We start from the raw sequence: 15715 nt of genomic DNA on the forward strand, positions 1-15715 counted from the left end.
ACCCGTGATGATTCTTATCTATACATAAACAAAATTTTGTAATTAACTCCAATATATGTTTCTCCAGACTTTGGGCCTTTAGTATTCTGATTTTACAGTTATGAAGTATTATTGTCTCGTGGACCAATAGATTTTTGGGCCTTTTAATTCAAATCCGTTTATTCTAAAAGGAGATTCAGTGTCCCATTATTGATTTTCTATTCATGACGTCTTATCATTTATTTAACTATTTTAATAATACTCCCTCCGTCCCAGTTTTGGAGTCATATTTTGCCACAAAAATTCGTCCCAATTTTAGAGTCATATTTAGAATTTTTCATATTTGGTCATACAATTTTACCTCATTGTTCATCAAAATTATATCAAAATGTCATTATCTATATTAAAATAAAACAAAACAAAAATAAAAAACCAAAAAGTAAAAAAGGGACCCACCTTCAACCAACTCACTTCATTTATTACACACTCCACCATTTCACTTCATTAATTACACACTCCACCAATTTCTTAAAACCCGTGCCATAACTAAATGTGACTCCAAATGTGAGACTGAGGGAGTATACTATAGTATAATAAATTGTAAATAGTTTTATTTTAAAAATAATTTTTTTAATAATTATATATCCCACTTTCGAATTTATCCATCCTAGTAATTCATTTTTATCTAATAAAAGTGACATTAAAATCCGAAAAACATTAATACATACTCTAGATACAAATAATTCGATCTAAGCATACATATAAAATTTAAATTAAACAAAACATTATATGTGAAATAATGAAAGACGCAAAATGTGGACATTGAATCTAAAGTTGTCAATGTGGACTATTGAATCTAAAGTCTTCAAGAAAGAAGAGATAATACTCTAGTCTAGAGTATCCAACTTAAGGTATGCACGATTTGGCTTAGAGAGAGAGAGATAAGGAGGAAAGAAAAAAAAAAAAAAAAAAAAAGAGAGAGAGAGAGAGAGAGAGAGAGATGTTTTTTAGGTTTATATCTACTTTCCCCACCAAACTTCACACACATATATAGCTTTAGGAAGGGTATGAATATTGATCAATTTTGATTTCTCTTCTACTAAGTAGTGATCAATTTTTATTTCTCTTCCAACAAATAATGATCTTGCATATCATCTTGAATTTCTCTTTGTATGAGATGATTCCAAAATGTGTAGTTTCTATGCATTTTTAATAAATTTGGTGAGCATAGTGTTTTCCATTATTCAAATTAAGGCATTGACGACTTTTCCTGGTCTTTAATTCAAAAGGAACCTTCCAAATTCGAATTAAGAGGATAAAATAACTACAAAAAGGCAGTTGCAATAACAGAATTAAGCAGATAATCTTCCTCCATAAGCAAAATCATTCAAATATGGAACTAGTATTATCCGTAATTGCTGCTATTTCTATTGCTATTGTGGTGAAATTACTAAACTGGGCTTACCTGCGGCCGAAGCGGCTGGAGAGAGCCCTGAGGAAGCAGGGGCTAAATGGTAATTCATACAGACCGGTGACCGGCGACTTGAGAGATATCATGAAGGCCACGGAAGAAGCAAAGTTGAAGCCTATCAATCTCGATGATGATATCAAGCCAAGAGTTGTCCCCTTTTTCGTCAGCACATTCTCCAAATTTGGTATGCTTTTTATGAATTGATTCGAGATTTTTGTTTTAGACTATATTCGATGTGATTATTGCTTCAAAATTGAAGTTATAGGTGATATTAAATCCAATTGGTGATAACCGGAGTAGTCGTGAGACTTATATTGTAGTTTCAGTTCTCTCGCGATAATTGCTTCATATATGAAGTTAGATGTGATACATAGAAATTTAATAGTTCACCTTAAAATCAACTGGTAATATGTCGAATGGTCAACTATATAGTTTTATTTTAGAGGGATAGGAATCAAATTGCACCAAATTTGAAATTCAAATATTTTGTTTGATCCGTTATTTTTCTTTGTTTTGATTTGGCATAAATTAGTCGGCTAGTTCGATACTTCCTTCGTCTCATAAAAATAGTGTTCTTTTTCTGTTTTGGTATGTCACATAAAATTAGGTCCCTTTTATTTTTTATATGATTTTCTCTCTTATGAGGTGACCCATTATGCACTAATAAAACTCCAAACACTTTTTTTTCTATATCTCTCTTATTTTATTAATTTTGCATTAAAACTCATTTTACCAATTTCACAATAAAATGTATCGTCCCTAGAGTCCCTATTTCTATGGGACGAATGGAGTACTATTTTGAATAGCCATGGGAAGAGAAGAATTTGAGAGAGGGATAGATTGTATTTTATGATGATTAAATTGGTCCTCTAATGTAGAACTTGAATGTACAATAACAAAATAACAATTTGCAGGAAATGATGCATTTTATTGGCTTGGCCCAAACCCTACACTCATGGTAACGAATCCGGAGCTAGCTAGGGAGGTTCTAACCAAAACCAAGTCATTCCCAAAGCCGCAGAGCGCGAATCCGCTGCCTAAGCAACTAGTGCAAGGAGTCGTCAGCTACGAGGGAGAGAAATGGGCCAAACACAGAAAGATCATCAACCCTGCTTTCCATCACAACAAACTCAAGGTTCTTTACCGTCTTCGAATTTATCCAAAGTTTACGTAAATTGTTATGCAAACCCGCCACCAATGATCTGGATCGCTTAAAAATATATTCTCGAATAAATTGTAGTAGGATACATAGCTCTTACAAAAAAAATTTCTGCGTTCGCCCTTGGATAAATGTCGGTACTAATTTATCGTTGTGTATATATTCTCGGGTGCAGCTAATGATACCTGCCTTCGTTTTGAGCTGCGAAGAAGTTTTGAGTGAATGGGAAAAGAGTGTTTCAACAGAGGTGGACATGTGGTCTTGTTTGCAGAACATAACAGCCGATGCAATATCAAGAACTGCTTTCGGCAGCAGTTACCGACAAGGCAGGAAAATCTTCGAGATGCAGAAGGAGCAGGCCGACTACGCCATGAAGGCCATGCGATCGCTATACATTCCGGGATGGAGGTAAATCCCATCTTACTAAATAGTCAAGAAAGGAAGTATAGTGTTCAAGTCTTTTTAACTTGCATGGCTTTGATTTGCAATGTTCGCGTCTGTTAGGAATTCTTGTCATCATCTGATGAAACGCTAAGAAAAATATGATTTAGATTTTTAACTTAAATTATGTGAACAATTTCCGTTCACCATAATTCAATCTGAGAAAGCTAGGAAATCTCTACCAAATTTTCGTATTTGATAAAAGAATGATAAATTTCATATTCCATTAACCACTTCATAAATCATAAGGCTTGAGACAATAATCTTTTGCATTAGTTATGATGTAATCAATATATAATAAGCTAGTCTACATATCTTTCGTAGACACGTGCCCACGAAAACGAACAAGAGAATGGCCGAAATAGCAAACGAGGTTCGCTCCATAATCGGGGATCTCATCGATACAAGGGTTGAAGCGATGAGAAAAGAGGAAGCCAGGCAAGAGGACTTGCTTAGCATATTGTTGGAGTCGAATTCGCAAGAAATCAAAGAGCGTGGCAGCAAGAGCTTCGGGATGAGCATGGACGATGTAGTCGAAGAGTGCAAGCTCTTCTACTTAGCAGGGCAGGAGACAACTGCCTCACTCCTCGTCTGGGCTATGGTTATGCTGAGCAAACATCCGGAATGGCAGACGAAGGCGAGGGACGAGGTCTTGCAAGTCTTCGGCCATCAAACGCCACATTCCGATGGTCTTAACCACCTCAAGATTGTGAGCAACTAAACATATTTTTTTTAAAATTTTGTCCAGCCTTTAAATTTATCTAAAGTTTATCCGAATTATAATTCAAAAGTCTCTATTGATGATTTAAATCACTTTAAAATATATTTTCAAATAAAATTTCGAAAACATAGCCCCTACCAATATTTTTTTCTGACGGCTAATTTCATCACAGGTTACCATGATTTTGTACGAGGTTTTAAGGCTTTACTCGCCGATACTTGCCCTAAGGCGGGAAGTAGGCAAGGAGACCAAGCTGGGAGAGAGGACGCTCCCAGCTGGGGTCCTTCTCACGGTGCCAGTGATCTTTCTGCATCACGACCGTGAGGTTTGGGGGGACGACGCGTTGGAGTTCAATCCTGAGAGGTTTAGCGAGGGAGTGGCGAAGGCGCAGAGGAAGAAGCATGGCGTGTTCTTGCCGTTCGGGTGGGGGCCTCGCATCTGCATCGGCCAGAGCTTCGCGATGATGGAGGCTAAAGTGGTGCTGGCTATGATCCTGCGACGCTTCCGCTTCGAGCTCTCGCCATCGTATACACACGCTCCCGTCACGGTTGTTACGGTCCAGCCGCAGCATGGTGCTCATCTGCTTCTGCACAAGCTCTAGAAGTTAGAACTATATGGTTGGGGTGTGGGGATGAGGAAATGTTTTAGTTAAGCATTTAATTTGTTTAAGTTTTATTTGATGTTGTGCTTGATTTTTGTGTACCATAGGTTTGTTAAGTTTTACTCCGTATTTCATGTTATTCTTGATTTTGTGGGCGGGGCAAGTGAAATGAGTAAGTAGAATGTGATCCAATTATTAAATACTCCTATATGAAATGGCTAGTTGACTATAAATTTATATACTACTACTATCTCGAAGTGTTAATAAATGTCTCATATTTTACTAGTTTGGATTTTAAGAAATTATTTAATCACATAAAAAATTTACAAAGTGAATAAAAAAAATTAAGTAAAATATTGATTTTATTATAATATAGTGATTTCAATAAAATATGAGTTAGTGAAATAGAAAGGATCCAATTATTAAAAATAGTAAAAAGTAAATAGAACATTTATTGTTGCAAACAAGGGAAAGAACATTTAATGGAGGGTTGCAAAACAGAAAGGCAAAAGTAAACACAGACATAAAACACTTGTAGTCAAATTTGATTGTAAGAAACCAAAATACTCCCTCCTCTACATGATTACTTGTGTGAGTGTGTCACTTTGACTCAGTCCTGTTCAAGAAATTTAAATGGAAGTTGTTGGAAAAAATTAAAGCAATATGAATCATATTTTTATATGCTTCTATTAGTTTTATAAAAAAATATAAATTATAAATTTATGGAATATGAAACTCATTTATTAAATTTTGTAAAATGTAAATGAGACATGTATTCACATACATATTGGAAAATAAATACTTCCTTCATTCTTGCAAAGTGGAGAATCTATTTTCGGTAATAAATATTCACTTTTTCTTCCCTCTCTCGTACTTTACTCACTTTTTCTCCCTATCTCTTTTATTTTATCTACTCTTTCTCCTCATCTCTCTTACTTTACCAATTCTACATTAAAACCTATGTCGAACAACAATAGATCTATTGTTTGTGGACGAAGGGAGCATTAAATTAGGTGAGCATAACTTGTTATATACTCCCAATTGATGAGTTGACTGACTGACTATTGATGAGTTGACTGACTGACTTTTCCTAGTCTTCCACTTCTAACCCGTTAGGAAACTTCCAAAATCAAAGAGAATAAAAATTACTAAAACAAAGCAGTTGCAAACTTGCAATATTAGAAACAGAGCATCTCTCTCAAATTGATCAAATATGGAACTCGTATTATCATTCATTGCTGTTATTTCCGTTGCTGTCGTGGCGAAATTACTAAACTGGGCTTACCTGCGGCCGAAGCGGCTGGAGAAAGCCCTGAGGAAGCAGGGACTGAATGGTAATTCCTACAGACCGGTGATCGGCGACTTGAGAGATTACATGAAGGCCATGGAAGAAGCCAAGTTGAAGCCCATCAATCTTGATGATGATATCAAGCCAAGAGCTGTTCCCTTTTTCGTCAACACAATCTCCAAATTTGGTATGTTTTTTTTTTTTTCTTTTTAATTGTTCCAATTTTTGTTTAGACTAAATTTGATGTGATGATTGCTTCAATTTGAAGTTAGAGTTGGTAGGAATGTGAGTTTCATCTTAAAATCGATTAGTAATGTTATAGTTTAGTACTTTTATAGTGATTACTTCAAAATTGAAGTTAGAGGTGATATAAATCTATCTTAAAATCAATTGGTTAAAGTTGAGTTTGTCAATGATAATTAAGTTGTAGTTTTTACTCCCTCCATCCCTCATAATATGTCACAATTTGATCCGGCACGGGTTTTAAGAAAGAGTTAGTAGCATGTGGGTCCAAATTTTATATATTAGTTTTATAATAAAATATGAGTGGCAATGAGTTAGCGGAACATGAGGTCCATTACCATTTTTGTAAAAGTGGAAGGTGACAAATTTTTAGGGACGGACAGACATGGAAATAAGTGACAAATTTTCGGGGACGGGGGGAGTAATTCAGATTGTATTTGTTTGTTTCATTTGCTAACATCCTCGATAAGAATCCTTCATGATGAATCTCGGAGGGATTGGATCAGTCCTCTATCTAATTGCAACAAATTTGAATTTCAAATAGTGTTTTGTTTTAGCTCAGATAAGTGGTCTACATGTTCTATTGCTCTTATACTATTTTGAATGGTACAGAATGGTAGATATTTTTATAGTATTGTATGTAGATTAATAAAACCACAACTTGTAGGAAATGATGTATTCTACTGGTTCGGCCCAAACCCTGCACTCATCGTAACGAATCCAGAGCAAGCTAGGGAGGTTCTAACCAAATCCGATTCATTCCCAAAGCCGCAGAGCTCGAATCCGCTGCCTAAGCTGCTTGTGCAAGGCATAGTCAGTTACGAGGGAGAGAAATGGGCCAAGCACAGGAAGATCATCAACCCTGCTTTCCATTTAGACAAACTCAAGGTTTTTTTTACTGTCTTCAAATTTTATATAAATCGTTTTTTCTGCGTTCGCCCCTGCATTAATGTTGTACTAATCACCATGTATATATTTTTTCGGGTGCAGCTGATGATACCTGCCTTTGTTTTGAGCTGCGAAGAAGTTGTGAGTGAATGGGAAAAGAGCGTTTCGCTAGAGGTGGACATGTGGCCTTGTTTGCAGAACATAACTGCCGATGCAATATCAAGAACTGCATTCGGCAGCAGTTACCGGCAAGGTAGGAGAATCTTCGAGCTGCAGAGGGAGCAGGCCGACTATGCGATGAAGGCCATGCAATCTATATACATTCCGGGATGGAGGTAAATCCCACCTCACTAAATAGTGGAGTTCAAGTCCTTTTAGTTTACATGGTTTATCGTCATAGCGAAAATAAAAATAAAAATATGATCGAGAATCTTTGGTGAAATTATGTTTTGAGTAATAGATTACACAACAGATTACAATACTTATTGCATAATATAGTTCCGATGCAGAAACAATTCTCGGTATAACAGTCAATGGTTAATTGAATCATGCATGCTATTGGTATCGTTGTGTATGCAAATCCGATACAAGAACAATGTTCGGTATAATAGCCTAATCTAGTCCACATATCATTCACAGACACGTGCCCACGAAAACGAACAAGAGAATGGTGGAAATAGCCAAGGAGGTTCGCTCCATAATCTGTGATCTCATCGACACAAGGGTTGAAGCGATGGCAAGTGAGGAAGCCAAGCATGAAGACTTGCTTGGCATATTGCTGGAGTCGAATGCGCAAGAGATCAAAGAGCATGGCAGCAAGAGCTTCGGGATAAGCATGGACGATGTAGTCGAAGAGTGCAAGCTCTTCTACTTCGCAGGGCAGGAGACAACTGCCTCGCTCCTTGTCTGGACCATGGTTATGCTGAGCAAACATCCGGAATGGCAGACGAAGGCGAGGGACGAGGTCTTGCAAGTCTTCGGCCATCAAACACCCCATTTTGATGGTCTCAACCACCTCAAGATCGTGAGTTGGAGCTTTTCAGGGGCTTAAGCCCCTGAAAAGTTTGTTTTTTTAAATAAAATTTAGAAAATATAGCCCCTACCAATATTTTTCTCTGACAGCGCTAATCTCACCGCAGGTTACCATGATTCTATACGAGGTTTTGAGGCTTTACTCTCCGATAGTTGGTCTAAGGCGGCAAGTGGGCAAGGAGACCAAGCTGGGGGAGGCGACGCTCCCGGCCGGGCTCCATCTCACGTTGCCAGTGATCTTTCTGCATCACGACCGTGAGGTTTGGGGGGACGACGCGTTGGAATTCAATCCGCAGAGGTTTAGCGAGGGAGTGGCGAAGGCGCAGAGGAAGAAGCAAGGTGTGTTCATGCCGTTCGGGTGGGGGCCTCGCGTCTGCGTTGGCCAGAGCTTCGCGATGATGGAGGCCAAAGTGGTGCTGGCTATGATCCTGCGAGGCTTCCGCTTCGAGCTCTCGCCATCGTATACACACGCTCCCGTCACGGTTGTTACGGTCCAACCGCAGCATGGTGCTCATCTGCTTCTGCACAAGCTCTAGAAATTGAGAACTATGGTTGGGGTGTAGGGATGAGGAAATGTTTTACTTAAGGATTTGTTTAAGTTTTATTTGATGTTATGCTTGATTTTGTGGGACAGACAAATGAAATGAATGAATGGAATGTGATTTCACTTTCTAAATGTAAAATGGCTAGTTGACTATAAATTTATATATAGTACTACTGAAGGGAACTGGCAGCGGAAGCGTACGTCAGAATATCATAATTTAATAATTATTAATCGAAAAAATAAATTACATAATAATCAGATCTATTTAACAGATTATTTAGACAAAAGCTATTCGCGCAATTCTCACATGTATCATGCTCATAACTTGAATTAATCATGCTTTAAGAATATTGAAACCTAAAACATGCTTTTCTACGAAGCAGAAATAATACCTAATTAATTTTCCAAAGAATTGATGATGGCTAGCGACTTCTCCACGTGACGCTTTGAATACTAGACTACGGATCTTCTCTCAGGTTCCCGAACTATATGTGGGCTGATCTCACCGTAATACTAGGACTTAAATAAAGAAGACAAAAGAAATTCTTTTCCAATTTGGAGAGTATTTCGAACTCCTCTTAGTAGAGGGGGACGAAAATTTAGCAGTTAAAATTATTATTTCTGTCTCATTTATTCTCCTATTTAGATTAAGTTCTTTTTGGGCCCAGACAGGGATCTATGGAAGGTTTTGGATATGGGCTCATCCAATTTACTTTTTACTAATTAAATTGAACCCACAATTTAATATAAGCTTTAATTGGAATATTACGAGCAGCCACTACAGAAGTAATATTGAACTCTCCCCATCCAAATCCAAAATTATAAGTAATTGAGTTTCCGTTTTAACTTTCATTTCTCGCGCTTAAGATAAAAATGTCCATTAATTAGTTAATTTCTGCTATTGACTTAATTAATTAATTTCTTATTAATTCCAAGAGTGGACTTAGCATGAAACGCTTATTTATTATTCATATAGTGATCAAACTCCAACTAGCTAGGTTGCGAATAATAAAATCTTGTTCCGCACTCCCCTTGAGGACATTATCAAACGAGACTCACCTCGCGCACAATTCAATATAATAACAATCCTAGCACCGCTAGATATTAATCACCATTACCCAATATATCAGGATTATTGGGTTACGAAAAACCCGCAACATTTGATAAGTCAAAGTAATGCATAATCAATATCATATGCTCAATGCTAACCTACATTGATTAAGAAACAAATATTTATCAAGACCTCGTTTTTCAGTAGATAGCCCAAGGATAAGTCTTGTTGTTAGATCCGTTCAGTGCTTTACCACACCAATGTCATCTTATTTCAGTAAGGCTTAGAAATATGCGGACTGACATTGCAACCTTTCACGATGGATAGTCTAATTCCATCTAGGTTGTGAAATTCTTCTTTTTCTTTGTTTAGGACTGACCGTGTTACCTTAAAGTGGACGCCGCCCACAACCGGTCTACTAAAACAAAGACTTAAACTTTGTTAAGTTAACTTATACATTTAAACATGCATTAACATCCATTAAATGTAAAACATAACAACATTATGACAAAAATAATCTGTTTTATTCCTTGGAAAATGAAATAAGAGTTTTACAGTATTCAATCACTCGAAACGTGATTTCTAGTATATAAACTCTAACAACTACTCCTCCACTGCTAATATATATCTCATATTTTACTAGCTTGTATTTTAATAAATTATTTAATTATGTAAAAAAATTATAAAGTAAATAAAAAAAAAGTTAGCAGAATATATTTTTTATTATTATATATTGATTTTAATAAAATATGAGTTAGCAAAATAGGGATAGTCGACTTGCTAAAAATAATGAAAAATAAATAGAATATCTGTTACAATTTGCTTATAACTAAAATGCAATTTGCAGAAATTCATCTACAACCTCACAAATGTATATTATATTTTTGTGTTTACAATATTGCATGTTTTGTGTCACGTGGCAGCACGAGAATGAATGTACATTGTGACTCTAATTAATGATGCGCCCTAATGTTCCCCTATTGGAAAATAAATGGGTTTGGATCCCCTGCTGTGTTGCCCACCACAGCAGGGGCTGCTGTTTCACACAGCAAATATTTAATTCATACATTATAAAATTAAAATATTATATTTATTTATTTATTATAAAATATTCTTCTGTGTGGAACAGCAGCCCCTGCCGTGGTGGGCAGCACACCAGAGGATCCAAACCCAAAATAAATACTCCCTTCCTTCTTTCAATGTGGAGAATTTATTTTTGGTAATTTTATTAGTGTTATTTGTATATCAAATGACAAAAAGATACTTCATTTTTATTTGTAGAATTAATTCATTTTAAATGTGACATTCCAAAAATCCATAACTTTGAAGGTCCAGAAAGAGTATAAAAGACATGTAATCGCACAAGTACATTCTAATTTTTTACTCTAATTTATTAAATTAGGTGATGACTGACCGATTTTTCCTAGTCTTCCACGTTAGGAAACTTCCAAAATCAAAGAGGATAGATAAAAATTTACAAAAAAAAAGGCGGTCGCAACCTTGCAATAATAGAAACAGAGCATCTTTCTCAAATTGATCAAATATGGAAGTCGTATCATCCTTAATTGCTGCTATTTCTGTTGCTATTGTGGTGAAATTACTAAACTGGGCTTACCTGCGGCCGAAGCGGCTGGAGAAAGCCCTGAGGAAGCAGGGACTGAATGGTCATTTTTACAGGCCGGTGATCGGGGACTTGAGAGATTTCATGAAGGCCATGGAAGAAGCCAAGTTGAAGCCCATCAATCTTGATGATGATATCAAGCCAAGAGTTGTTCCCTTTTTCGTCAACACAATCTCCAAATTTGGTATGTTTTTTTTTTTTTTCTTTTAATTGGTCAAATTTTTGTTTAGACTATAAGCGATGTGATTATTTCTTCAAATTGAAGTTAGAGGTGATAGAAATCGATCGGTTTCGTCTTAAAACTAATTGGTGATAAGATAACCAAGCAGGGACAGACCTACCGTAGGCCAAATCCAATTACAAGAAATGGGCGAAGGGGAGAGAGGGGGGCATAAGAGTGAGAAAGTGGCAAGGAAAGAGAAATAATTTATTGTTTAGATGTCAATTTTAAATTGTTTAGTCTGTATATATTAAGTAGAGATTAGTAGTACTACTTGTTTAAATTTTATTCTTTCACAACAAGTTTTTAATATTAGTAACACTTAAGTAAGGATATTTTTATTTTTAAAATTTTATTCTTTACTAGTTTAAGATTTTTCTAATTACTCTTTCAAAATTCGCTATTTTATGTGATACTACCTCTGTCCCTGAAAATTTGATACACTTCACTTTTACCATTTTTGGTAGTGGACCTCATATTCCACTAACTCATTCCTACTCACATTTTATTATAAAACTAATACTTTAAAAGTAGGACCCACATCCCACCAACGTTTTCACTTCTTTCGGACACAGAGATTAAGAAAATGTGTGGAATGAGTTAAATGATATTCCTTTGTCCCGCTTTAACAGTCTCGGTTACTTTTCTGCACTCGTTTTATATAAATGATACTCCCCCCTTCGGATTAGGAGTCCCGGTTGAGTTGGGTGCGAGTTTAAGAAATGTTTGAGTGTGTAATAATTGGAGGGTGTGATAATGGAATGTGGGACCCATTTGCATTATTATTTGCTTTATTCTTTGGATGTGTTTTTACTTGTGCTTTTTAGTGTTTTATTTTATAATATTTTATTTCACCTTCTTATGGAAATGGCCAACCGGGACTCCAAATGCCGGACGGAGAGAGTAATAAATAGTTAAAGTAGAGAAATGATAAAGTAAGAGAGAGAATAATGTAGAGAATATACTACGACTAAAAGAGACTATTAAGATAATAGGGGCTTGACCTCACGTTATCTCATTGATAAATTTCAGCACCGGCTACTTTAAGTTCCTGGTTCTGTCCTTGTAACCAAGAGTAGTCATGAGATTGGTAGTTTCAGTTCTCTGGTGAAAGATTTTGCTCAAAATTGAAGATTTGAAGTTGAGGTGGTAGAAATATGAGTTTCATCTTAAAATCAATTAGTAACGTTACTATTGTTTTAGTACATCTTATAAAGATTAGGTGAGAGAAATCTACGAGTTTTCATCTTAAAATCAACTGGTAATGAGTGTAGTAGTCAATAATGATTAAGTTGTAGTTTTAGTTTTCTTTTAATTCCGATAGTATTTGTTTGTTTCATTTGCTAACATCCTCGATAAGTTCATGATGAATCTCGGAGGGATTGGACCAGTCCTCTATCAAATTGCAACAAAATTTGAAATTCAAATAGTATTTTGTCTTAGATCAGATAAGTGGGCTACTTGTTCTATTAGTCTGATACTATTTTGAATGGTATAGAATGATAGATATTTTGTTGTATTGTAGGAAAAGATGTGTTCTATTGGTTCGGCCCAAACCCTTCACTCATTGTAACGAATCCGGAGCAAGCTAGGGAGGTTCTAACCAAATCCGATTCATTCCCAAAGCCGCAGAGCTCGAATCCGCTTCCTAGGCTTCTTGTGAAAGGAGTTGTCAGCTACGAGGGAGAGAAATGGGCCAAGCACAGGAAGATCATCAACCCTGCTTTCCATTTAGACAAACTCAAGGTTTTATACGTCTTATAATTAATCCAAATTTTACCAAATTGTTATACACAAGCCATTGTCAATGATCTGAATCACTTAAAAATATTTTCTCGAATAAACTTTAGAAGACATAGCTCATATAATCTTTTTTTCTGCGTTCACCTCTGCATTAATGTTTGTACTAATCACCGTGTATATATTTTTTCGGGTGCAGCTGATGATACCTGCCTTTGTTTTGAGCTGCGAAGAAGTTGTGAGTGAATGGGAGAGGAGTGTTTCAACGGAGGTGGACATGTGGCCTTGTTTGCAGAACATAACTGCCGATGCAATATCAAGAACTGCATTCGGCAGTAGTTACCGACAAGGTAGGAGAATCTTCGAGCTGCAGAGGGAGCAGGCTGACTACGCCATGAAGGCAATGCGATCTGTATACATTCCGGGATGGAGGTAAATCCCATCTCACTAAATAGTCAAGAAAGGAAATTATAGAGTTCAAGTCCTTTCAACTTACATGGTTCATCGTCATAGCAAAAATACAAATAAAAATATGATCGAGAATCTTTGGTGAAATTATGTTTCGAGTGATAGATTACACAACAGATAACACACTTGTTGCATAATATAGTTCCGATGCAGAAACAATTCCCGGTATAACAGTCAATGGTTCAATGAATCATGCATGCTATTGGTATCGTTGTGTATGCAAATCCGATACAGGAACAACGCTCGTTATAATAGCCTAATAAGAGACACTATTGAACTTTTCGTACTTCTATATGATAACTTTCGCGTTGTATTTCTTTTTGTTCGTCAAATTATCATTAATTCGTATGTAGTCATTACATCCTAATCTAGTCCACATATCTTTCACAGATACGTGCCCACGAAAACGAACAAGAGAATGGTGGAAATAGCGAAGGAGGTTCGCTCCATAATCTGTGATCTCATCGACACAAGGGTTGAAGCGATGGCAAGTGAGGAAGCCAAGCATGAAGACTTGCTTGGTATATTGCTGGAGTCGAATTCGCAAGAAATCAGAGAGCATGGCAGCAAGAGCTTCGGGATAAGCATGGATGATGTAGTCGAAGAGTGCAAGCTCTTCTACTTCGCAGGGCAGGAGACGACAGCCTCGCTCCTTGTCTGGACCATGATTATGCTAAGCAAACATCCGGAATGGCAGACTAAGGCGAGGGACGAGGTCTTGCAAGTCTTCGGCCATCAAACGCCCCATTTTGATGGTCTCAACCACCTCAAGATCGTGAGTTGTCGTCGTTATAGGCGAACCTAAATGAGGAGCTTTTCAGGGGCTTACCCTTAAGCCCCTGAAAAGTTTATTTTTTAAAATAAAATTTAGAAAATATAGCCCCTACCAATATTTTTCTCAAACAACGCTAATCTCATCGCAGGTTACCATGATTCTATACGAGGTTTTGAGGCTTTACTCTCCGATAGTTGCTCTGAGGCGGCAAGTGGGCAAGGAGACCAAGCTGGGCGAGGCAACGCTCCCGGCCGGGGTCCATCTCACGGTGCCGGTGATCTTGTTGCATCACGACCGCGAGGTTTGGGGGGACGATGTGACAGAGTTCAATCCGCAGAGGTTTAGCGAGGGAGTGGCGAAGGCGCAGAGGAAGAAGCAAGGCGTGTTCTTGCCGTTCGGGTTGGGGCCTCGCATCTGTATCGGCCAGAGCTTCGCGATGGTGGAGGCCAAAGTGGTGCTGGCTATGATCCTGCGAGGCTTCCGCTTTGAGCTCTCGCCTTCGTATACACACGCTCCCATCACGGTCGTTACGGTCCAGCCGCAGCATGGTGCTCATCTGCTTCTGCACAAGCTCTAGAACTTATGGTTAGGGGTGTAGGGATGAGGAGATGTTTTAACTCAAAGTTTGTTTAAACTTTGTTTGATGTTATGCTTGAACCTTAGTTCTAGAGCTCGTGGAGTAAAATGTGAATTAAATAAGTTAAGTACTTCCTCCGTCCCAGATAATTCGGGTCACTTTGACCGAGCACGAGTTTTAGAATTGTAATGAAAAGTGGGTTGAAAAAGTTAGTGGAATGTGGGTCCTCCTTTTATATATTTGTTTTATAATAAAATGTGAGTAGGAATGAGTTAGTGGAATATGGGGTCCACTACTAAAAATGATAAAAGTGAAATGAGATAAATTATATGAGACGGACCGAATTGAAAACTAAGACGAATTATCTGGGACGGATGGAGTAAAATATAGAGTTTATTTATCAAAATTAGTAAAATATACGGGGATAATTGTTAAAAAAATTATAAAATTTTGTAAATTCTAATCTATCATGCAAACTTTCAAAAACAATTAGCAGCTTTGACATTTTCTCAATTGTCCCAGGAGCAAAAAGCACACCATGCTATATTTGTGAATTTATCAATGTCATACGTATTTATGTAGAAATTAAAGATATAACTGATAAAAAAGATGGGATATGAGAAGATATGTAAAACAAGATAAGAAATACGGGCTTCATATTAAGATATGCAAAGATATGATTTTTTTCCGTTGTTGTTTGATAGAAAAGAAATTATCTAAATTTGTATTGTATATTAAATAACATGGCTTAACTTGACAAATTGGTGGGATACATAAACAAGGTTAATGTTATAATTTTGGTATGATTAGATAGGGCCCTGGTCTTATATTGGGCTTTGAGTTAAGCTTAAGTATGATATCAAACAATTAAAAATGTCCATATATAATTCTCTATA

General features: G+C 36.8%; 3 protein-coding genes across 3 annotated transcripts; all 3 read left to right on the forward strand.

The window, feature by feature from the left end:
• The first annotated feature begins 1075 nt into the window (after positions 1–1075).
• On the forward strand, positions 1076–4616 carry LOC125196589 (cytochrome P450 72A397-like). Its single transcript, XM_048095172.1, has 5 exons — positions 1076–1634; positions 2365–2585; positions 2785–3017; positions 3375–3759; positions 3944–4616. The coding sequence occupies exons 1-5, from the start codon at positions 1373–1375 to the stop codon at positions 4370–4372; spliced, it is 1530 nt and encodes a 509-aa protein (XP_047951129.1). The 5' UTR covers positions 1076–1372; the 3' UTR covers positions 4373–4616.
• A 903-nt stretch (positions 4617–5519) lies between these two features.
• On the forward strand, positions 5520–8506 carry LOC125192919 (cytochrome P450 CYP72A219-like). Its single transcript, XM_048090596.1, has 5 exons — positions 5520–5847; positions 6571–6791; positions 6894–7126; positions 7431–7815; positions 7931–8506. Exons 1-5 carry the CDS (start codon positions 5586–5588, stop codon positions 8357–8359), a joined length of 1530 nt encoding a protein of 509 aa, XP_047946553.1. The 5' UTR covers positions 5520–5585; the 3' UTR covers positions 8360–8506.
• Positions 8507–10912: 2406 nt separating this feature from the next.
• On the forward strand, positions 10913–14941 carry LOC125191702 (cytochrome P450 CYP72A219-like). Its single transcript, XM_048089108.1, has 5 exons — positions 10913–11223; positions 12785–13005; positions 13199–13431; positions 13858–14242; positions 14391–14941. Exons 1-5 carry the CDS (start codon positions 10962–10964, stop codon positions 14817–14819), a joined length of 1530 nt encoding a protein of 509 aa, XP_047945065.1. The 5' UTR covers positions 10913–10961; the 3' UTR covers positions 14820–14941.
• The last annotated feature ends 774 nt before the right edge of the window (positions 14942–15715 follow it).

The sequence above is a fragment of the Salvia hispanica genome, chromosome 6 (assembly GCF_023119035.1).
Source record: "Salvia hispanica cultivar TCC Black 2014 chromosome 6, UniMelb_Shisp_WGS_1.0, whole genome shotgun sequence".
NCBI classification, from domain to species: Eukaryota; Viridiplantae; Streptophyta; class Magnoliopsida; order Lamiales; family Lamiaceae; genus Salvia; species Salvia hispanica.

What these genes read in the sequence shown, in the direction of transcription:
- LOC125191702 (XM_048089108.1), top strand. Translation starts at nt 10,962, where the DNA reads ATGGAAGTCGTATCATCCTTAATTGCTGCTATTTCTGTTGCTATTGTG. An exon ending in TCCATTTAGACAAACTCAAG is followed by an intron (nt 13,006 to 13,198) that starts GTTTTATACGTC and finishes TTTCGGGTGCAG; the next exon opens with CTGATGATACCTGCCTTTGT. An exon ending in GTATACATTCCGGGATGGAG is followed by an intron (nt 13,432 to 13,857) that starts GTAAATCCCATC and finishes TATCTTTCACAG; the next exon opens with ATACGTGCCCACGAAAACGA.
- LOC125196589 (XM_048095172.1), top strand. Translation starts at nt 1,373, where the DNA reads ATGGAACTAGTATTATCCGTAATTGCTGCTATTTCTATTGCTATTGTG. An exon ending in TCCATCACAACAAACTCAAG is followed by an intron (nt 2,586 to 2,784) that starts GTTCTTTACCGT and finishes TCTCGGGTGCAG; the next exon opens with CTAATGATACCTGCCTTCGT. An exon ending in CTATACATTCCGGGATGGAG is followed by an intron (nt 3,018 to 3,374) that starts GTAAATCCCATC and finishes TATCTTTCGTAG; the next exon opens with ACACGTGCCCACGAAAACGA.
- LOC125192919 (XM_048090596.1), top strand. Translation starts at nt 5,586, where the DNA reads ATGGAACTCGTATTATCATTCATTGCTGTTATTTCCGTTGCTGTCGTG. An exon ending in CAACACAATCTCCAAATTTG is followed by an intron (nt 5,848 to 6,570) that starts GTATGTTTTTTT and finishes CACAACTTGTAG; the next exon opens with GAAATGATGTATTCTACTGG. An exon ending in GTCTCAACCACCTCAAGATC is followed by an intron (nt 7,816 to 7,930) that starts GTGAGTTGGAGC and finishes ATCTCACCGCAG; the next exon opens with GTTACCATGATTCTATACGA.